Here is a 24,587-nt window from a genome sequence, read left to right as displayed (position 1 = left end):
ACCGGTACTCCCACGGTCATTCTGTTACGTCAGCATTTACATTCTATGTAGTTTGACATCTTACCAAATACTTTACTAAAACTACTTTTTTTGAAGAAATAGCAAGCACAGTAGCAACCTATTAACATTGTATTCTATTATTCAATCTAAAACGTTTTACTGAAATAGTTTTCTCAGCATGAGCACAGAGATGCTGAACTGTTATTGGAACACAGCTTAACAGTTTTCCTCAGTTCTGCAATCCCTGCATTATGACTGGTTGTGAGTGATTTATCTTCATAATCTCCATAAGGTTATGTCTCCATAATCATAGAGTATGCATATCACTGTACTTTGATTGGCTGACAGTCAGAATGCAGAGATTTACATAATCACTGTACTATTACTTCTGATTCATACACTTAAAATTTTCAGGTTTTCTGCCAAAAACAAAGATATTGCCTTAGCTTCTAACCCTTTTCTGTAGAAGCAGAAAAATTCCAAAATTACATGAAAGAAAACAACAACATGAGTACAAAGAAAGTGAGGCTGTGGAACTGCTGTAAAGGAAATTGTTTAACCATATGACTAAATTACCTCTTTCCTTCCTACAGGCCAGCACTGTTCATTGACTCATTTCCCTCCTTCCTTTCCTCCTCTCCCTTCCGTCCCTGAAGTCCGGCAAGGTCCTTACTCCAGAATAACTATTATATTTTTATTTACACTAATTGTTTACATTAGGTTAATCCCACCTCCTTTACTTGCCAGTTTTGAAACACAATTTACTGTAAACTGTCGCCCCTCTGCTAAGCAGTAGCCGATGTTAGGGCCTTGGAGATAGGTTTTGCATTGAAGGAGAACTCAGTGATGCAATCTGCATATTTACTTAGTGCAACTTGTTTATTTACACTACATCCATTAGTTATTCAACAGAAGTGGGCACAAAAGGCACACAGAGAAACCCCTCTTTCGGAAATCTCAGCCCCACACACCAATACCCTGTTCCCAGAAAGTAACTCTGCACTAATAATTGACTCCAGTGAGGGAAATTGAGGAAGAGAACCAACTCTCATACTGTTTGCCACAGCTTTCCCCAAACAATCTGCATCAGAAAACTAACAAAGCAGTGTTTCTTCAAATATTGTACACTTCTTGCGCACTACGAAAAATAACTCATAAAGCAGTGTAACATTGTCATTTGGTGAGATCTGCCATTAAAACATATATTCTAATTACAGATTATTTGGGGGTGTGGCATTAGGAAGGAAGAACCAAAAGGGCTGTTTTTCTTCAAAACAAATCTGCCTTTCAGCAGTTTGGCAGCCCATTTTTTCTCTTTCATTTAAAATTTGATTATTTGTTTTAATATATTAATATTACTAATAACACACGATACTTGTTTCTATTAATCTGATAAATCACTATGACCTGGTCAATAACACCTCAGCTTTCAGACCTGTAGCTCATTCAGCCCAGGATAGTTATTACTTCATAAACATTCAAATTATCAGTGTTGTTATGCTGTATTTATATTATGGTAGCACCCAAAGGCCTCATCGGCATTCAAGAACTATTGTCTAAAGAACAACTAAAACTGCAGAATGACAAAGTCCCTGCTCCAGAAATCTAGAATTACTAGGTATAAGTATCATTGTAAAAAAAATTATACTATTTCTGAGTCATAATATCTTAGTGTCACATACACAAATTTGACACCCTCCCCCCCTCACCATGCAGCCCCATTGTGCTGTATTAACATACAGGTAGAAATGGTACTTTTGCCAAAGAACTTATAATAAGAGACATTATATTAAAATAATTATTACAACAATATTTCTAGGAAATATAAATTTAACACAGTAAGATCTTAAATCTAAGAAACAGCACTATAATAATTAAAATACCTACATCACGGATTATAAATAGTAGAAAATACAAACATTCCATATTCAAATAAGCAGCAAATACGTTTCAAGTTATACAGCTATTCTTCTATTAGCAGAACCTAACTTAAACCTTTTAACTTTATTATTGAATCAGAATTCAGGATATTGCATTTTGACTGTGTGAGGCAACCAAGGTACATGAGCAACTGTTTGCCAAGTCCATATTCATGTACAATTTTGACAATACAATATGATTTTTGATCTATTATTCTTAAGCAACAGTGTCCAATTTCCCATAAAGGCAACGTAAATCAAAAACGAAACAGCAGGCAAAAGCGTAAATTATTAAGTTATGTTATTCTTATAAAAGCTCAGGGAATTCTATCAGAAAAACCAATATGAACAATGCATAACAGGTTCACTTTCTCTCACACACACAAAGAACATAATGAAAGATAAAAATGTATTGTATGCATTGTACACACTTACAAATAAATGTTCACAAAGATCTAACTACCAACATACATATAGAACCCTATCATTGTGCTATCTGAGCATCTAGATATTGTTACCCTTTCTATATGCAGTTGTTGGACAAATCCTTCCATCCACAAATTTGATTTATTACTTATTTAAAAAAAAATCTTTATCTACAGTACTTGAAGGTTTTTCAAAGAGTATATTGCATTACTGTTCATTTAATTTATTGCATTCTTTTGAATTCAAGATAATGCATATTGTACCTGTAAATGTTTTACTATATTTACAACTTCTCTGGTTGAATAAGGATAGTTAATAATTCCTTGGTCAGCCAAGCTCCTCAGTTCTCCAAAAGCAGCCACCAGTTTCTGAAGGATTGACTCAGGAACATCCGGTCCATACTGTCTAAGCATAGCCAGTTCCGACTGTGGTTTGGGATTATCAACTGCATGGCAGCTAAAAATATCCCCTAAAATAAAAAATATATATAGGGTTCATTTAAGCTTTAATACAAAGAGAGTGTAATAATAATAGATAATATCCACCTTGTATAGTTAAAAAACCCTGAAAGCCTTCAGAAAGTACTGAGCACCCACCCACTGAAAAATCAGGCCACCTGAAGTCATCTCATGCTGGTCACACAAAAACGAGGCATCCAAAAATCACTAGTTACCTTTGAAAATACAAAATTCTTAACTCACTCTTCCTGAATAAAGAGACTGAAAGCTGAATTAGAAATGCCTGAAGGCAAGGTTGGCAAAAAAAAAAAAAAGAGATGCAACAGGAACCTCTGAACTGTCACTATAATTCCCCGGAAATGAGAACTTCTTCATGAAGTCCTGCTTTAAGCACTCTGCAGATAAGTGCTCTCTCCACAAATGCCTGTTTAGACCACAGGAGGTTGCTTTGCAAAATTTGTCCACTACCACCTCTCCTCAGTCAAGGAGGTGGAGCGGACAGTAAATTTCAGTACACAGATAATTTCTGAAGGCCTATGGAAACCAAACCCGGTCCATTTGGCCATTGCATAACTGGACATCTGGAAGCCTTTCCTTCAACTCTTGAAGAGAACAAAGAAAAAGGGATTTATTTTCCTGCTTCTAATCATTCTAACTTCACTTTGAATGTGCTTCTGAAGTCAAAGAGACAAGGTGTTTTCCATTCCTGGTTCAGAATTGGGAAAATCAGAAGGGAAGTGTAACTTGCCTAGGTGAAAAGGGCGCAAAATGTTTGGCAAAAACTAGGACACGTGTAAAGGACCAACTTGTTACTATGAAGAACCAATATGGACAGTTGTGGGAAAGTATGGAGAGCTTTACCCCTATCTTGGCTAAGGAGATCAATAGCCAGAAACCAACTTCAAGAAGAAGCAGCAGAAATTGACTGAATGAAGAAGTGCCACAGGGTGGCTGGCCCCTGAAATGAAGGAAGTTCAGCTCCCTTGTGCTAGAACAGATGCGCTCAGTTGGACCAATGATGAGAGTGGGGCACCCCAGGGCTATAATGAGCCAGGCTCTCAGTATGGAAGGGGGATTGCTCATGGAGCAGGAGCAGGCACAGGCAGTGGGAACCTATTGGAGGGAAAAAGAGCCTCCAAGAAGAAAGCCTTGGAAGGTGATCTGTTAAAGGAGTACAGGAGAATCCTGCCATAGGCCTTCAAGCAGGAGAGACTGAAAGACAAAGGGGAATGTCCCCAGGAAGTTGTAGCCCATGGTGTGCTCAGGAACTGTTTTGTTCTGTATATTTAGAAAATAAAACTGTCGATCCTTCATGGGCTGGGGAAAGGATACAGTCTTCCAGGATGCTTGAACAGAAGTTCACAAAAGCTGAGGAGGATCACTTTTATAACATACTCAAGGCATCAGGGAGCTAAATGAATAGTGGAGAGAGATCAGCTCTTTCAGGAGTACTCTGACGCAAACCTAAAGCTTAGGGCATAGGGATGTAGGGTCATTACTGGGCCCTGCTGAAGATGATCTTGACATGAAAGCAGAGGGGTTTCGACCCCTGGAAATAGCATCAAAAGGTAGAACAAAGCCCGGGACAATTACGACTAAAAGCAGTTTTCTTTAGGAGTTTCCATGTAAGCAGAAGGAGAGGACATATTTAACCATGGGAAAGTTCTATGGAATAGTAAAGACATCCTGGTCCAGTGTTGCTGGGTGAATTTCACTGGGAACAGGTCTACAACACGGACACAGGGCTGTAAAACATTTGCTCTTGAGTACCACTTTCCTGGAAGGGTCTTGATTGCCCTTGCCCACAGGAAAATATGTGGAACTAACTTTCTTGCTGAACAGATGTACATCCCAAACAGGGTCATGTCTAAGGCAATGAGTGTCCTGCCTTGGACCCGGAAGTAATAGATTTAGGGGTCCTCTCCCCACCCCAACCACCCCACTCTTCCTTTCACCATGAGATCAAGTAAAAGAAAGAAAGCTAATGTTCTCCCATACCCAAGACCATTAAATATACCTGATTTACAGTGCTCCCATTTAATACAAATCACTTACCTAGTGTGCCAAAAAAATCATTACCCAAAAAAGGAAATCCGGGTCTATTTGCTAGAACTACCATTCTAAAATCAGGATGAATTACTATTACATTTTCTCTCCCATCTACATTAGCAGGATCTGGAAAACAGATTGTTAAAAAATGTTTTAGTTTTGCCATTTATGAAACAAACAATAGAAATCTGTACATCTTCCAAAAAACCCAAAGGCTTTATCAGCATGTTGCTCCACTATGAGAGCTCTAGGCACTTGCTATAATTATTTTGTTTCATAAACCTAGTGGAATAATTTGTTCCAAGCTCAACGATGCATTGAATATCTCAGGACCAGAACAACTTGTGCCTTCAGTAAAACTTGTGGGAGAAGGCTGGTACCATGAGATATATCCATGAGAACCCCCTTGTGGAGATTTCTACATATTGCCCTGTGTGAGGCAGGGAGAAGAGGTCTGGGGCTTGCCCTCCTACAGAAAACCCTGTGCACAAACTTGAAGACCCCCGGGAAGCTGTGAGAAGCCAGAGCCACGTGTGCAGAGAATGTGCAAACTGGCTCAGGCTAGGCTTCTCCACCTGCTCCCTACAAGCATATCTTCATTGGTACCACAGGGAATCCTCTCACAATTACACAACCAGGATATTAATTTAAACAACCAGAACTATTTCTTTTAAATGACACCCTAGAGATTTGTGATCACCCAGTATAATTCTAGTATTGTATCACTTGAATACTGAATAATTACTTCATTCACACTTAAATCCGTGCTCCTAATCTGTTTAAAAGAAAAACACCACCTCTATTTTCATCACACATATAGCATTGTATTGACAAACAGTGAAGATGCACTTCAAATACAGCTCTACTCCGAAAAGTAACTGTAAAAATTCCAATGTGTTTCAGTTTTTTCCCCCAATGATTTCAACTTGATGAAATTCTAATGACGAAATTTCTCATCGTACAAGTAAAACAGCAACAAAAAAACCACACAAAGATTTTTGCTAACTGCCAGCCCTGAAAAAATTCAACCTGGGACCCAAAACCTAAGATATGGATCTGGCAGACCAAAATATGTTCTGAGCAATAGGACTGCACAGATGTAAGCAAGAGCACAATTTGGTCAAATGCATCCTTATTACTGGAAGTGATGAAGACAGAGCTCAACTTGATTTTTGAATCCCCACCCAAGAGGGTTGCCAATTTGGAAAACTTTTCCATGACAATAACTGCTGAAACACTAACATGGTATCTCACGGGCATGTTTACGGAGTCTCTCTACAAAGAAGTACCACACTTAAAACTCTAATTGCCAACATTTGCACAGCAAACATTTTTTCGACCACTCAACTCTTTTGTAGCTATGGCTTAATAAATGCAATTGCTGTAATATGGCAACATACTATGTTTTACCGTAGACTATAAAAGCAACTTACTGGCAACAAGGCGCCTTCCATCCGACAGAACCATTTCTCCACTTTCCACAAGAGTTTTTAAAATACAGGTAACATTTGTAGGTGCTTTGTCTGCCTCATCGATAACCAGAATATGCCCCAACTTGACTGATTTCACCTAGAAGACAGAAGAAATTAACTGTCATATATACATACACATACATACACACACACACACAAATATTGCAATATTGATTTCTCAGTTTCTTGTAGTAACATTTTGTATTTTCCCTCTATAAGTTAACATAGAAAAACAAAGAGACAGTAAGTGATTACTAATATAATGTTAAAGCATTAATAAATTGTTGCTTGAAAAACTGATGAAAGAAATGGGTCCTGTTAATACCAAAAATGTGTGTTTTCAGTAGGGCAGTTAATTAATCCCAGTTAACTCATGCGATTAATTCAAAAAAATTAATCACTATTAAAAAAAATTAACCATGATTAATTGCAGTTTTAATCGCACTGTTAAACAATAATAGAATACCAATTGAAATGTATTATAAATATTTGTGGATGTTTTTCTACATTTTCAAATATATTGATTTCAATTACAACACAGAATACAAAGTGTACAGTGCTCACTTCATAGTATTATTTTTATTATAAACATTTGCACTGTAAAAAAGATAAATAAAAGAAACAGTATTTTTCAATTCACCTCATACAAGTACAGTAGTGCAATCTCTTTATCGTGAAAGTGCAACTTACAAATGTAGATTTTTTTTGCTACATAACTGCATTCAAAACAAAACAATGTAAAACTTTAGAGCCTATAAGTCTATTCAGTCCTACTTCTTGTTCAGCCAATCACTCAGAGAAACAAGTTTGTTTACATTTACAGGAGATAATACTGCCCACTTTCTTATTTACAGTGTCACCTGAAAGTGAGAACAGGCATTTGCATGGTACTTTTGTAGCCAGCACTGCAGGATATTTACGTGCCAGATATGCTAAACATTCGTATGCCCCTTCATGCTTTGGCCACTATTCCAGAGGACATGTTTCCATGCTGATGACGCGCGTTAAAAAAATAATACATTAATTAAATTTGTGACTAAACTCTTTGGGGGAGAACTGTATGTCTCCTGCTGTTTTACCCACATTCTGCCATATATTTTGCGTTACGGCAGTCTCAGATGATGACCCAGCATATGTTGTTCGATTTAAGAACACTTTTGCTGCAGATTTGACAAAACGCAAAGAAGGTACCAATGTGAGATTTCTAAGGATAGATACAGCATTCAACCCAAGGTTTAAGAACCTGAAGTGCCATCCAAAATCTGAGAGGGATGAGATGTGGAACATGCTGACAGAAGTCTTAAAAGAGCAACACGGTGATGCAGAAACTACAGACCCTGAACCACCAAAAAAGAAAATCAACCTTCTGTTGGTGGCATTTGACACAGATGATGAAAATGAATGTGCGTCAGTCCGCACTGCTTTAGATCATTATCGAGCCGAACCAGTCATCAGCATGGAAGCAAACCTCCGAGAAAAGTATTACAGTACTCCTTTAATAAGCCCCAATCCTGTATAGTTTACAGAGAATTGATAATAGCAGATTTACTTCTGTTTAAATATGCATAAGCAATCACGCATATCAGAGGGGTAGCTGTGTTAGCCCGGATCTGTGAAAGCGGCAAAGAGTCCTGTGGCACCTTATAGACTGACAGACGTATTGGAGCATAAGCTTTTCTGGGTGAATACCCACTTCTTCAGATGTATGTAGTGGAAATTTCCAGAGGCAGGTATAAATATGCAAGCAAGAATCAGGCTAGTGATAACGAGGTTAGCTCAATCAGGTAGGGTGAGACCCTCTTCTAGCAGTTGAGGTGTGAACACCAACGGAGGAGCTCACACCTCAATTGCTAGAGGAGGGCCTCACCCTAGCTGATTGAACTAACCTCGTTATTCCTAGCCTGATTCTTGCTTGCATATTTATACCTGCCTCTGGAAATTTCCACTACATGCATCTGAAGAAGTGGGTATTCACCCATGAAAGCTTATGGTCCAATACGTCTGTCAGTCTATAAGGTGCCACAGGACTCTCTGCCGCAATCACACATATGTAGCTATATATATGTGTATACACAAACACAATGAATTGAAATAAAACACATTTTAATATATGAACCCTAGCTCTGTTTTCCTTTGTATTTCTAATTGAAAATAGGTAAATTACATATTACAGCTAAGGCTGCAAATCTGTGATGGAGGTCACGGAAGTCATGGACTCTGTGACTTTCTGGGACCTCCGTGACTTCTGCAGTGGCCAGTGCGGCTGGCCCAGGGGCCACCTGAGCAGCTTGGGCAACCCCTAGGGAAGCAGCACTGGCCACTGCTGGGGCAGTCTCGGGCCACCGCAACTCCCCCGCCCCCCAGCAGCAGCAGAAGTTTGGGTGTGGGAGGGGGCTCAGGACTGGGGCAGGGAGCTGGAGCATGGGAGGGGGGTTGGGGTGCAGGCTCCGGGCGGCACTTACCTCATGGACCTCCCTGGAAGCATCAACATGTCCCTCCCGTGACTCTTAGGCAGAGGCATGGCCAGGCAGCCCCGCGCGCTGTCTCCACCCATAAGCACCACCCCCGCAGCTCCCATTGACCACAATTCCTAGCCAACGGTGACTGCAGAGCCCATGCTTGGGGCAGTGTGCAGAGCCCCCCTGGCCACGCCTCCGCCTAGGAACCAAGAGACATGTCACTGTTTCTGGGGAGCTGTGCGGAGCCAGGTAGGGAGCCTGCCAGCACTGCCACCCCCCAGCACCAGTGGGGGTCCTGGGCCACCCCGCCTCCCCGAGCATCCGTGGTGCCCCAGGGCTTGTACACTGCCCCAGAGCACCTGATTTAGTCAGGGGTATATAGTACAAGTCGTGGACAGGTCACAGGCTGTGAATTTTTGTTTACTGTCCGTGACCTGTGCAAGACTTTTACTAAAAATACCTGTGACTAAAACATAGTCTTAATTACAGCCAAGATTTTAAAAATTGGATGCCTAAAGGTAGACTCCTAAATCCACGTTCAGGCACCTAAATCAGTGGCATGATTTTCAAGAGCTGAACTCTCAGCAACTCTCACTAACTCCCAGTGTTCTTCCAACAGAAAGTCAATGGAAACTGTTGAGCGTTCAGCATTTTGAAAAATCAAACTACTGATCTTGGTGTCTGAATATGGATTTGGAAGTCTAACTATAGGCTCCCATGTGAAAAAAAATCTTAACATATGTAGTATTGAAGACTACCTCTGGATTCTGTCTAGCTAATGGAGTGGATGCATGGGCAAATGCTGCTGGGAGAGAAGACCTCATCTATCATAGCAGAACCTGAACTCCGTGAATGGCATGACATGCAGAAACAGATTCTCTTGCATATCTGCACACCATGTGCCTGTGCACGAATGGTGATTGCCTGTGCACACATGGAAAAGGCCTTGCCAACATGCAGTGTATTGGTGTGTATGCAGGAAGGGCAGCAGGTGATACTGAAATGAGGAGGGAATGCTAGAAGAGGATGAAGAAATGCCACTGATCTGGGGTGAGAATGAGACGAAGCTGACGTGACAGACAAGAGTGGTTCTGGTAAAGCAGAACCAGGCGGAACGGGGTGCTGCAGCTGGGAGGGAGAGGAGGAGGTTGATCAGGAATAGATTCTGCTGATTGGAGTCTGGGTCCTGATTGCGTGGGAGGATGGAGCAGAAGGCGGTAAAGGGTTTAGGGAGTGGGGCACCGGTGTCAGGAGGCTGAGTCACTGGGTATGTAGGATGTGTGTTTAGAAGCTGGAAGGGAGATATGGGAAAATTTCAGTGCATCAGCATTTGAGGGGCATCAAGTAATTCCAAAGTGAAATAAATAATATGCTCCTTTTGCATGTCAGATACACCAAGACCCCAGAATACTACACTGATTAGCTTGTGGCACAGAAAATGTATGTGAAATGAACAATAATTGTCCTATACTGCCAATAATGTCTTGACATATTTGATTCTGTTGCTGAATTATAATATTCTCATGAAAGTTCTAGAACCCAGACCACAGGGATAAGAATTTTATAACTTAGCCCAGAATTCCTTGGTCTTTGTGGAGCTTCCAATATATTTTTTAGCATTGTTTTATAAATGAAAATAGATTTTCAAATCTACAAATATAATTTAACTACTGACCAGTGGTGAGTCTTCATATGTAATATGGCCATCTGTAACGGAAGGCTGCAGAGTAAGGCTCTGTACAGTGGTATCCCTGAGATTTAAAAAAAAAAATGCAATTGGAAACAAAATAAAACTGATTTTTAGTCAAACTAAAAGGAAAAAAAATATTAAAAGCCCTATTTGGAAGCAATACTGCGGAGTTTTCTCTCCTGTAACACGGAAAGCAAATATAAATAAAAAGCCCACAAACCATTATGCACCAGAGTGCAGAAACTCATGGAACCAATGTACAGGGTTGAGTAAGATAGTGATGTCATGTACGAAGTGTAATTTTATTTTTTTAACTTCATGAGGTACCAAAGTGATAGGTGCCTGGGTGCCCAGAGAGCCTGACTTTTCCACTCCACTTTCTAAGACCCATAAGAAGAAGTGGACTGAGAATGATTAGAGAGCCCATCACCATGATCCCTAATTCGTCAGAGAAGTTACTGTTCAGCAATTTCTCTTCCTCACTCAAGGTTTTCAGAGCAATTTCTTGCCCCTTTGAACCTGGGAAGTGAGAAATCTAAACACTGAACCCCACCTCTCCCATATGGAAGTGCAACGTGCTACCACTAGTTCTGGGTAAAGCATGCGTGTTTTAAACTATAATTTTCATGAAAAACATTTCCAAATGTCAAAGAAATCCCCTCAGATAAAGCAAACTGCTTAGCAGTGTCAAAGTGAAGTCCAGTTAATATTTTAATTGCCTGCTCCATACTACTATCTCCAAGAGAAAGTGAGATTAGAAAAAAATAGTTCTGACCAGAAAATAGTTCATTTTAAAATTTTTACTACCTGAACTGCACCAGATGGAATAACTATTTACTAGAACTTGATACATCATTGTATCATAAAGTGCTAAAGTTAGTTGTTGTTTTTTGGTTTTTAATGGCATGGTGTTCCTTTCTTTCCAAAATAACATACATTTAGGGAGGCTTTTTTTAAAACAGTCTGATGAAAATGTGGGGGAGAGTATACCCTTAATTTCAGTTAGTACATTTCAGTTAGTACCCTTAATTTCAGGTAGTACAATCGACTTCAATGAAAACTAAGTGTGCAGCAAATGAAGAACAGGTTGCAGTTCAGAAAGGTCAAACAATATCTCTTTATCTGTTTAAACCACAAACCTTATTATGAGATCTGATTTAACAAAAATCACACTCACCTTCATAGCCATCTACTGAACCAGAATTGTTTGCTTAACCTAAGGTTATTGATCACTCAAAACTTCAACCTTAGATTTATCTTCAGATTTTGTAACACATTTGTAAAAACCAGCAAGAACTCACTGAGGCTTCACAGACACAGGAAATCAAATATAGCATTGTTTGTAGTAAACTGTAAAATGGAAAGCATTCAATTTTAGCTGAAAACTGGAAGTAGTTAACATCCAAATCTCCTTTATTTGCTGTCAGTAGCATTTCTATCCCCAGCAACTACTGCCTTGTTTAACAAAGGTCATGATTGATCTGCCCTAAGGTCTCTGCTAATAACAAAACAAACAAAAAACCCCAAGCAAGATCATAATAAAAACACAAACTGCTAATTAAATCTTTGCAGCGGGGTATTTTTTACAGACAAACGCAACATGAAACACCACTTTCCTACTACCTTAACCCATTTCTGTCTTGCACAGAGAAATCAATACTAGATGCAGCAACAACTTCAATCAAGGAAATGTTATGGAAACCTTTTATTCTTTGATCACCGATTACTTATGATATAGGCCAAATTCTCAAATGCTGTATTTTGGCATAAATCCATTGAAGTTATAATCTTTAGTCCAAACCCAGAGAGCTTTAAGGGTACAAGAATTTTATGACACGTAAACCGTGCCAATCAAAGACTAGAACACACACATCCAGTGATCAATCAAATCTGGAATAAATGAGTTTTCATGAGTTGGTTGAAGGATAAAAGGGAAGATACTTATCATATACTACCAGGACTGTTCAAAGCATAAAAGGGGACACAACAAAGGCACAAATATGGGAGCACCACAGGAACAGGAGACAAATGGAGAAATCAGGACAAAACCTGGAGAAAACACGAGGCACAGGGGAGGCGGTTACAGAAGGCTTTGAAGACTACAAGTGTGACCTTCATAAAAAAGGAGAGGGAACCACTGCAGAGACAAAAGAGGTGGGGAGATATACAGTGGTATTATGAATGGGCATAAGAGGGCATGGGCAGAACTGGAAGAGAGGAAAAACAAGAGACCAATAAGTGCAATCAGTGTAAGTAAGAACAGTGTGTCAACTGGTTGTAGTTAATCATATGGCTCCAGTATGAAACATCATCTGACATGATGTTAAAAAATGGTCCCCATCTACAGAGAGTGCTAAAATCATGCTTTATGTAATGCTAATTAACACAACTCCTCATAACAACATAATTTTCTAGTGAAGACGAGCTCTAACTGACAAGGATATCTTTGGGGGAAATCAACACTGAAAGCAGTGGGAGGAAACAGAATCAGGTGACAGAAGGCAGAAATGTTTTAATCATCAGGGAGCCTGCAAAATGTAGAAAACATTCTACAAATACATTAGAAGCAAGAGCAAGACCAAGAACAGAGTAGGCCCATTACTCAGCAAGAGGGGAAAGACAATAACAGAAAATGTGGAAAAGGGAGAGGTGCTTAATGACTTCTTTGTTTCAATTTTCACCAAGAAGGTTGGTGGCGATTAGACATCTAACATAGTGAATGCCAGCAAAAATGAGGTAGGATCAGAGTCTAAAATAGGGAAAGAACAAGTCAAAAATAACTTAAGACAAGTTAGATGTCTTAAAATCACCAGGGCCTGATGATATGCATCCTAGAATACTCAAGGAGCTGACTGAGGAGATATCTGAGCCATTAGCAATTATCTTTGAAAAGTCATGGAAGACGGGAGACATTCCAGAACACTGGAAAAGGGCAAATATAGTGCCCATCTATAAAAAGGGAAATAAGGACAACCTGGGGAATTACAGACCAGTCAGCTTAACTTCTGTACCCGGAAAGATAATGGAGCAAATAATTAAGCAATCAATTTGCAAACACCTAGAAGATAATAAGGTGATAAATAACAGTCAGCATGGATTTGTCAAGAACAAATCATGTCAAACCAACCTGAGCGCTTTCTTTGACAGGGAAACAAGACTTGTAGATGAGGGGGAAGTGGTAGATGTGGTATATCTTGACTTTAGCAAGGCTTTTGATACTGTGTCGCATGACCTTCTCATAAACAAACTAGGGAAATACAACTTAGATGGAGCTACTATAAGGTGGGTGCATAACTGGTTGGAAAATCATTCCCAGAGAGTAATCACAGTCATGCTGGAAGGGCATAACGAGCGGGGTCCTGCAGGGATCGGTTCTGGGTCCGGTTCTGTTCAATATCTTCATCAATGATTTAGATAATGGCATAGAGAGTACATTTATAAAGTTTGCGGACGATACCAAGCTGGGAGGGATTGTAAGTGCTTTGGAGGATAGGATTAAAATTCAAAATGATCTGGACAAACTGGAGAAATGGTCTGAAGTAAAGAGGATGAAATTTAATAAGGACAAATGCAAAATACTCCACTTAGGAAGGAATAATCAGTTGCACACATACAAAATGGGAAATGACTGCCTAGGAAGGAGTACTATGGAAAGGGAACTTGGGGTCATAGCGGATCACAAGCTAAATATGAGTCATCAATGGAACGCTGTTGCAAAAAAAGCAAACATCATTCTGGGATGTATTAGCAGGAGTATTGTAAGCAAGACACAAGAAGTAATTCTTCCACTCTACTCTGCGCTGATTAGGCCTCAACTGGAGTATTGTGTCCAGTTCTGGGCATCACATTTCAGGAAAGATGTGGACAAATTGGAGAAAGTCCAGAGAAGAGCAACAAAAATGATTAAAGGTCTAGAAAACATGACCTATGAGGGAAGATTGAAAAAACTGGGTTTGTTTAGTCTGGAGAAAAGAAGACTGAGAGGGGACACGATAACAGTTTTCAAGTACATAAAGGAGGAGGGAGAAAAATTGTTCTTCTTAACCTCTGAGGCTATGACAAGAAGCAATGGGCTTAAATTGCAGCAAGAGCAGTTTAGGTTGTACATTAGGAAAAAATTCCAAACTGTCAGGGTGGTTAAGCACTGGAATAAATTGCCTATGGAGGTTGTGGAATCTCAATCATTGGGGATTTTTAAGAGCAGGTTGGACAACACCTGTTCAGGATAATACTTAATCCTGCCATGAGTGCAGGGGACTGGACTAGATGACCTCTTGAGCTTCCTTCCAGTTCTATGATTCTATTATTCTAAAATAATTGTTGAATTGTTCCTATTGGCATGCAGGAGTTATAGCATGTACAATATCGCAATATCTCTTGATAAAACAAGTAAATCTGAAGAAAGATAGTTTGCATAGTATTACAAAGTTTCCAGGATAGCCACAAAGCAATTTCCAAATCTCTTCTCAATTCCCTGGCTATTCGCCATTCCTTCCCTTTTCACAATATTTTTAAAAAGTACTGGGGGGACTTGCAGTTAATCAGGAAAGCTAAATGTCTGGCATAGCCCAGAATTAATTCCAGTGATTTCCCTCCTGTCCTGTGGATCAGTATAACCAAATCCAGTATGCCAAAATCCAATATTTTCTTAGCATACCAGGTGCAGTAGATATTAACAACCTGTCAGTCTTTCATAAACATAAAATATGCTGTTAGGCTTCAATAATTTCCACTTTTCTTCAATAAATTTAATGTGGATTACATGACAGAAAACATATACAAAACTGACTCAAGTCTTTCAGAAAATCTCCATCTTGTACTGAACTACATTAAGGTAGAGACATACACATTAAGTGACTACAGTTGAACCTTAGTTACGAACACCAGAGTTACAAACCCACCAGACTACCACACACCTCATTTGGAACCAGAAATACACAATCAGGCAGCAGCAGAGACCAAAAAACAAAACCAAACAAAAAAACCAAAACAACAACAACAAAAGGTACAGTACTGTGGTAAATATAAACTACTAAAAAAAAAAAAGGAGCATTTTTCTTCTGCATAGTAAAGTTTCAAAGCTGTATTAAGTCAATGTTCAGTTGTAAACTTTTGAAAGAACTATAATGTTTAGTTCAGAGTTATGAATAACCTCCATTCCCAAGGTGTTCGTGACTCTGAGGTTCTACTGTGTGCTATATTTGAGACTTCTCAACATTGCTGACTGTAGATTTTTTTAAAGCTAAAACCATGAATAACTGGCATTCCTGTCACCAGGTTGCAGAATTTCACTCCCCACATCAAATGACCTAAACTCTCAGTTTTCCTAGTTGATGTTTACTAAATAGAATCTCTCAGCATTAGCCAGGCTCTATCAGAGACATGAGCAACAGAGCCTTGCAGCCTCATCACGCTCTGCACAGAAGGAAGAAGTGGGAATGTAGGAGCAGGTGAGAAAAATGGTCTAATAAATTGTCATCCTGTTTAACTGAGACAATTAGTTCTGTCCTATTAAAAGCAGACAGCGGAATGATGTAGTGTCATTTCCTACTAGCTTATTTTTGCCTCTACAAAAAGAAAAACCTATCAGCTCTTCTCAATCATGATGCTGCTGGGTTCACGACGGTGTCTCCAAAACTCTTGTTGGCATTTTTTTTCTTACTCCATCCCATGATTATATTTATTTTGCCTAGGCAGGTTTTCCTTCTGGTAGCTGTGCATTGCTGCTGGTGCTTTGTTTAGTCCAGATTTATTTTTTTCTGGGGTTTACACATTTGTTCAACACTAACTTGTCTCAATTAGTTACCATCTGATTTTGATTCCTAGTATCCAATGGAGTAGCTGTGAGACCTCGGAAAATCCCGTTAGCAGAAGCACTTATTGAACAGATTGTTTGATCAAGTACTGGTGGTAGAAGAGAAGAGGTAATCCCTCTGCTGACTCTGACCATTTTCTTTAAAACTATGTAAGTCTTACAAAAATAATCTATTTTGGAGAAAAGACATTCTTGCTAGGGTATATTTAATTACCTTAATTAATGCAATTACCATGACCATTCAATCCTGCTGGCAATTTAAGCACTGAGACTAACCAGGGCGCCAATTAGTGCTAAATGCAATGTTGCCTTTTTTAAATGCAGTCACTTCTTCACTAAGGGATTGGATCAAAATCACTACTTATCTCAAACAGGCCACCAAGGGACTGGAACAAAATTACTACCTATTTCACACAGGCCACCAACCATACTGGTCATCATTACCAACCTGGATCATAATTCAAATCAGTCAACTAAAGAATGAAAGTCTCCATATCCCATTGCCAATTTCCCCAAGAAATTAAGTCCTCTAAGCAACTTATTTGAAAATAAGTGGAAAATTTGTTACCTGATATTTTACTTTCTGGGACTAACTTCTTCCCCCAGTGCAAGACTACTGGGTTGATCCTTTCTTACTGCAAATACCGGAGGTAGTACAGATTTGTTCATTAGGTCTGTGGCTTGGTCACATTCCTTCCACTCTCGCACCAGATGAATATTTCTAAAGCTGTTTGGAAATGCTAACTCCTTATTAATAGATTAATATTAAACAGTAATTGCTTATTCAACTATAGGAATGGAACCTGGAGGAGCCACGTAAAAGACTTAACTTGAGTGGGCAAGACTATGCGGAGAGATCAGTCCTAGACGGGATATCACTGAGCAACAAATTTTTCATTCTGGATCCTGACCTCTTCCCCATTCTGAGACATATGGGATGTAACTAACAGTAAGGAAAAATTAGTTGAGGAGGAGGAGGGAAAGAGAGAGGGAAGTAGGACAAAAGAATAACGTTCTCTCTTCCCTAGAATTGGTATTATTAGAGTATTCTGAGCACCTTCTTGCTGAATGATGTTTCCCCAGAGGAATGAACATCAAGCTAGTAATGTTTTATAGAAGCATTGATGGTGTCCAGGTGACAGCTTTACAGATTTCTTCTGTATTGGCTGATGTATTTTCCACCTAGGACATTACCAAGGAAGTGTTTGAACAAACTCTGATTCCTTTTATAATTGGCTTACATTCAGCTAACAGAAAAATAAGCATATGACACTGTTTAACTGAGATGGGAGAGTGAGATGTCTAGGGCATGTTGTAAGGAATCCAGAACAAACATTCAGTTTCACTAAGGTTAATCTTTCTATCTTGAAAACAGCAGGAGAATTTTGTCCAAATCCTTGTGTAGGCTGAGAGGGTGGAATGTTAGGAGAATCCCTTTGGAAAATTATCCCATATTGTTTAGCATCTACTGCTCAACTGCCAAATTATTAGGCTCAGGTAGACTGAATTTAGATACAGGAACAGGCCATGTGATTCAAGATCCAGCCTGCCAGGAAGATGGACAGCTGCCTCCTCCCCAGCTGGAGGTGATGAGACTGACCACTGCTTCTTCCTTTTTTAGCTTTCAAATCACATTTCCTAGTAGTGAAAGGGGAGAAAGCAGAGGACCTGATTCGACTATTTATTGAGGCAGAATGTATGTTCCTTCCAGTGAACTTTGGTCTGCTTTCATGATTAATAATAGTCTCACCGTTGTATTTCAGCTGAACACAAATAAGTCATTCTGGGGTGACTGAGACAGTTCAGGGACTGTTTTGAGTTGTCTAATTGCTGAGGGCTAAGCTACGCCATTCTTGTGTTTAGTGTCCCAATTGCTGTCCTCTCTGGGAAGTTGATGCTCTGGAGCCTGTAACCTTAAACACATTCTCTGTGTGCACTTATAATTATATCCCTAAGATTCCTCAGCCAGGCTATTATCACTATTTCAGCAACCCATTTTACTTGTTTGACATCAGCAGAACTCTTACTTGTGCTATAAAAGGTACAACTCAGCATGAGGAAGGTGGCAGAACCAAGCCCATAGAAACTATATGTCAAATTAACCTTTCCAATCAATGTGCCATCTTCAAATGGGGAAATTATATATCCTTCCCCCCAATTTTTTATTAAATTATAATGAAATCATCTCACCCTAATTGCTAGCTCCTCAGTGAGGGAGATGTCCTTCTACAACTCCCACATTGTGTTTAAGAACATGTTTCACTCAGTGAACAGCTGGAAACATTTAGATCAACTTGAGAGGAAAGTGAAAATCTCTGCCTTTCTATTCTAATTGTATTTCTCCATGACTACCAAACATAAGCAAATTCAAGAAGAATTCAGTTTCTAACAAGGTAAATAAGCTCTCTAGCAGCTGGAATCTGCCAATTTCAGTACCAGTCAGACTGACAGTTTATGAAAGGCTAGTGATGGGAATAGAAAACACAAGCTTGGACGAATGTTTGCAAGTCTTACACTGTAACATTACAATGACTGAAAACATACACAAAAATGGAAATAACAGTCACATGATAGTCACTGCTTCAATGCTCTTTAATGAAGAGAAATTTATATCACAAAGGTACTATTGTTAATATTTATTTCCCATCTCATAAGTTGTTCAAAGAATAAAGCACAGTTTTAGGCTATTTTGTTCAGTGATGCATGAACAAATATAATAATAGTTTAGACATGCATTTCTACTACTCAAATTCATAACAAAGAACAGATATTTATTCTTTATATGTCTGCATAGATTACAGCAACTATGACACTTTCAACTGGTACATCAGGTATAATATTGTCACTTAATATTTCTTCCTCGCTTTGGCATAATTGTCTATGAATGTATATAACTGAACCTAAAACCTAAGTTCTATAAGAGAACAATTTAAGAAATTATCAGGGACATTAGTACAAAAATGATTTTTCTGTGATTGATTACCTGTAAAATTCAATGTAGTTGTAGCCATGTTGGTCCCAGAAGAAGAAGAGAGAAGATAGGTGAGGTAGTATATTTTATTGGGCCAACTTCTATTGGTGAGAGAGACAAGCTTTCAAGCCACACAGAGTTGCTCTTTGTGGCATGGAAGCTTGTTTCTCTCACCAACAGTACTTGTAAAATGGACAGACCTGCCAAACTCAAGTAAACATGCAGATATATTTTGCCATTTACATTGTTCCCTGCTGTCTTAGATTCTAACTACCCTGAGAGAAAGATGTCCATCAAACATCAGCTTGCAAGAACAGCCATATCTTAATTATACTATATAAGCTGTCTTGGACCACGCAAGCTCTTCTTCCTTAAATCAACTTTTTAATTTAAAATTTTTAAAAATCTGAAGTCAAAGCTTAAAGGGTAATTTTAAATGATCCCAACTGGGAACAGAGATAATTGGATTTATAATGATTAGGTGATCTGTAAAGAGGGGAAAGAAAATTAACATCAAAAGATTAACACACAATTTATACTAAGTGTTGCTTGTAGGGACACCAAAAGCTCATTTCCCCCCCATTCATTTGATTGTTAAAGATCTCAAAATAATCATGTTTATTTTGAAAAGGACAGGATGTGTGTCAAGTCGGTCTCTTCTTTTTAAAATTGGCATACTTCAGCAGTTTATCAGTGAAGTGGAAAAGGCACAAGACACATTGTATAGCTTTTCAAAACAGGAATTAATATCCTTTTAATCATCAATCACTAAAACAAACATATTAGCTATGACAAGGAGGTGCAGAAGTAGTAGTGTAGATTCTCAGCCAAAAAAAAAACCCCTACAAAAATAGGGAAGTCCAGCAACAAATCAGTTAAAGTCATTTTAAATAATAGTAAGAAAGTCTTCCAAATACCTAACATTGCTATATCCAACTAATATTGGTATTTTGTTACCAGTGATAAATATACAAATATACTATGTCAAATCATCTACCAGCAAAGCCACTATGCACCTTAGCGCACACAAACAGTGCGGGGCAAGGGGAAAGAAGTTTTTTGAAATTTCAGTTCAAAGATAGCAAAGAATGAATTGAAGTCTTAATATGGTTAATTAAAGGAGCACCCTGACTAAACCTGCTTTATATTTATATTCAATTAAAAGGAGAGAGAGATTCTGCAACTTCTACTTACAAGAAAATGTACAGTAGTCTATATTCTCAAAGACAGCCTTCCAGAGGAGAGTACAGAGAACAACTATGTCCCAAACTAAAGGCAAGAGCATGGAGTAGCTTGGATTTTCAGGCCCTCTCTCTCTCTTTCTGGGCACTGACTCATTTCAATTTTCCAGGGAGATATTTTTGGGGAGAGTTCTCTCAAGACAGAGCCAGACAGACACTCAAGTTCTCAAGCAGCATTTTTCTTACTGTTCCTACCTGTAAATTTTGATTATTATCAAAAGACATTTTTTCAACAAGTAGGGTATGTATGGTGAAATCAATGTTTACAGACACTTACTGACAAATCTAATCCTTCCAAGCCTACAGATATTTTAAAACGTGGTGTCTCCCCACAACCATATACCTCTCATTCCTTTTTTTGCTGACTCAGGATACTATATGCAAGAGTTCAAGACAGTAGATAAAAGAGGAACACCAGGGTTTCTATGGTTTGCAACTATATTCAACTACATAGAGTTTGTTTACTTATATCATCTGATCTAATCTGGGTTTTTAAAGCTATACTTTGGAAATATGGATATTTTGTCATGGTCAGACACAGCCAAAGATTTTACTGAGAAGAATGGACCTGTTTCAAATTGTATAGTTGCTCAATTTGGTTGAATCTATAACTGAAAGCATATGGAAGCACACTTTCATAGCTACATCACCGAATTCTTCGTACCCTTCTTTAACAGAAATCCAGAATTCCTGGTTTGTTAGATTTGAAAACTTAACCTTCTGCATGTGATCACTTGACAATTCTAAGAGATCTTCTTGAGCTGAGATACTTAAAATTGGAATGGAGTAAACTGTTACCACAAATAGGTTTTGAATCTGACCAGTATCTATAGATTCATGTTCAACGCCAGGAAAATAACCATCAAAATGGGAATACAAAGCAGACAAATGAGCTAATATTTGGTTTTTAATTAGCGTTTTGATCACTTTCACTCTATTCTTTTTAAAAGTCTGATAACACTGGCAACAGTGATAGGGCTTTCTAAAGACAAATCAACATCAGGAAGGCTACGTTTTAGTCATGGGTATTTTTAGAAAAAGTCATGGACAGGATACAGTAAACAAAAATTCACAGCCTGTGACCTGTCCATGACTTTTACTATATACCCATGACTAAAACTTGGGGGGGTGCCATCGGTGCTTGGGGGAAGCATGGCCCGGGGGGGCGCCATGGGTGCTCGGGGGGGGGGGCAGGTTGGCAGGGCTGGGGCAGTTTCCCTACCTGGGTCCTGGGAAGCAGTGACCTCCAGCTCGTAGCTGTGCGACCTCCTAGCTCCTCCATGCTGCCTCTGCTCTGCCCAAAGCCCCCGTTCTGCAGCTCCCATTGGCTAGGAGCTAGGGGAGAGGAGTTCCTATCGCCCTTCCGGGGAGGCCCTCCCCACCCCGGTAAGCACCGCCCACAACCCAATCCCCAGCCCTGAGGCCCTCCCCCCAAACGCCTGCTGCTGGGGGGTCAGAGGGGCCAGAGACTGCCCCAGCAGCAGCTGGTGCGATCGGCTCAGGAATCCATGACTTCTGAGACCTCCGTGACAAACACAGAGCCTTTATCATCATTAATCCCCAAATTTTCTCTTTCGTTATCTAGTATCTTTGTATTCCTACCTTGAAGTGTTAGGTTCAGTGCATTCAGTTTGCCAAATACGTCCACCTGGTAAGCTTACACAGTCAAGAAGTCTACATTACACATGTAATCTGCAAGGTCTGTTTTCTCAAGGAGAAAATTCCGAGTTTGTCATGCAATTCAAAGACACGTTGTAACACTTTCCCACATGACAATCACCTTCACTGAGTTCACTGTGAAACAGAAGCTGAGTGTGGTCAGAGCCAATCTCTGCACAGCATACTAAAACAATGTGTGTTTGCTGCCCAGAATTTTATAACAAACTATTTTAATAGCAATGTAGAGGGCTTTGTGTATTTCAGATTGCAACATATTCTGTGCTAAAGCTTGGACGATGAAGCATACCATGTATCCAAATTGCTGCTGGTGTTGCTTTCTTTGTTCGTGTTGCAGTTCCACCATTCTTTCCAAACAGGGTTGCTGCCCCAACAGTGCTCTAGCCCCTGCCTAATTAAGACCTTCAGCCATTATGAATTTATGAAGGATCTTGAATAGTTCCTCACTAGTTGTTTGTGTTGCTTTCTCTGCAAAATAAAAGTACTGCAATTTCTGTACCTGCTTTGCCAAATCGCACATATCACAGAAGCTGAACCATGTTAGCTATGTCTGAGGATTCATCAAGCTCCAGTGCAAAATACTGACCCCTCAACTTGTTCTATCAACTGGTCCTGGATGTCTTCTTCAAGGTCCTGGTTACTACCTAGGACCCCATTCTTGGATTGTGCACTCTGAAACTGGTATAAACTGAGGTGAATTCCACAGTCCCTAGCTGCTGAAACTTTTACCTCCTCTTAAATTTGATTAACTACAGCTCAAGTTGTACAGCCTTGGCAAGAAACTGAACTTTCTTCCATCCAAGAAAGAGCTTGAGTCAGAATTCTACACACAAAGGAAAGAATTTATAATGGAAATGTAAGGATAACGATTATATCTCTAGACAAAAAAAAAAGGTGGCATCTTAACAGAAAGGAAGAACCAGTGAGATGACAAGGTGGCTGAGGTAGTTTTTTTTTTTCCTTTTTCTTTTCCTGGACCACTTCTGCTGGTGAGAGACAAGCTTTTGAGCTTACACAGAGCTCTTCTTCAGAAAGAATCAGTGTCACAGATGGAAATACATTTAAAACTAAGAGATGCAGAACTAAATGTTAAAATAATAGACAGAAGATAGTTGCACTCCAGCAAAAGCCTTTCTCCATATATAATTAGCTTCTAATGTAATAGAAGAAGAGAAGCAAAATGACGCTTTTCCATTTTATTACATCAAGGGAGCCAGCCAACTAAACTTGATGGTACCTTCTTATGTTGTTTTTGTGTAGCAGCTGGGAGCTTACATTTTTACATTTATATGTTACTCTCATCAGTGCTAAGAAGGGTTTTATAGTCTAACAATGCACATGTTTTTCCTTGAGTCTTTTGAAAAGCTTAAATTGTTTTTCCATTGCAGAATCTCTTTGCCCTGAGAGGCTCTGTAATTTTGAAATAAGTGCTGTCACATCCATTTTTCTTCAAACCGATGAAGGCTTTTCCACACACACCCCCGATCCCCCGTTTAAATAAAACTTCACTTTTAGAGTCATTCATTCTACTAACTTTGGCTTCAATTGTTTTTAATACACAATTTTTCATTTCTTTTCATGTGATGGCAATTTTTTAAATGATTAATATAACAGAAAACAAAAGTTAGCAATGTCAAAAGTGATAAGACGGACGAAGACTATTAAAAGAACAATACTACTACCAACAGTTTATAATTTTAAAAAAATGTTAAATACTTAACTATGAATTTACATTTATATAGTGCCTTTCATCTAGAGGGATCTCAAAGTTCCATATTAATTTTACCAATGGATTTTTAATCTCTATATAAGAATCAGTTCACCCATAATTTAAATATAATCTCTTCTAGAGAGAAATGTGACAACCATTAACCAGCACCAAACAACACTAAAAAACAGTTTAGGACAGCAAGTAAAAAAATAAAATACGCAACTGAAACTATAGGAGAATGTAATTATCCAAATAACAATTTAGCCAGGATTCTACACACTTCCCACTCTTGTAAATAAAAATGTCATGGAGTCTTTAATGTCTCAATACTGCCTTAGAAGGAAGAGTGCCACTTACTATATTCACCACTAACTGCAAACGATTTTTTCCTTGGAGGTCTCCCATACTTAGCCTAACCCTGCTTATTTTATGAATTCAAAGCTAGAGGTTGTATGTCTGCTTGTAACAGGGTAGCCATTGACTGAGAGCACCTTTGTGGCCGGGGTAGCTTTGCAGGCACCCTGTCCCATTTAATAACTGCACACAAGCTTTACTGTGGATAATAACACCCCCTGCCTGGGGCTAGTTTAATAACAACTGCAGTTCTTAACAATTCTCAGGGTCCCAAAATACAGTCCATCACCACACAACAGTCTATACTTCACTCTGTCTTCTCTCACAGCTGCATCTCTTTTTCTG

The 24,587-nt window shown here is 39.1% G+C and overlaps 1 protein-coding gene across 2 annotated transcripts in view; it reads right to left on the bottom strand.

Annotated features, from left to right (window-relative positions):
- VWA8 (von Willebrand factor A domain containing 8) overlaps window positions 1–24,587 on the bottom strand; it is a 285,585-nt gene that overhangs the window by 113,052 nt on the left and 147,946 nt on the right. For both annotated transcript variants that reach the window (XM_074961437.1, XM_074961449.1), the window contains exons 22-25: window positions 10,459–10,534; window positions 6,286–6,421; window positions 4,859–4,978; window positions 2,609–2,814 (exon numbers count right to left, since the gene is read on the bottom strand). In XM_074961437.1, coding sequence (XP_074817538.1) covers window positions 2,609–2,814; window positions 4,859–4,978; window positions 6,286–6,421; window positions 10,459–10,534 — 538 coding nt within the window. The remainder of the gene's footprint in view (window positions 1–2,608; window positions 2,815–4,858; window positions 4,979–6,285; window positions 6,422–10,458; window positions 10,535–24,587) is intronic.

This window comes from Natator depressus, chromosome 1 (genome assembly GCF_965152275.1).
Source record: "Natator depressus isolate rNatDep1 chromosome 1, rNatDep2.hap1, whole genome shotgun sequence".
Classification (NCBI taxonomy): domain Eukaryota; kingdom Metazoa; phylum Chordata; order Testudines; family Cheloniidae; genus Natator; species Natator depressus.
This window is presented reverse-complemented; position numbering and strand designations above follow the sequence as displayed.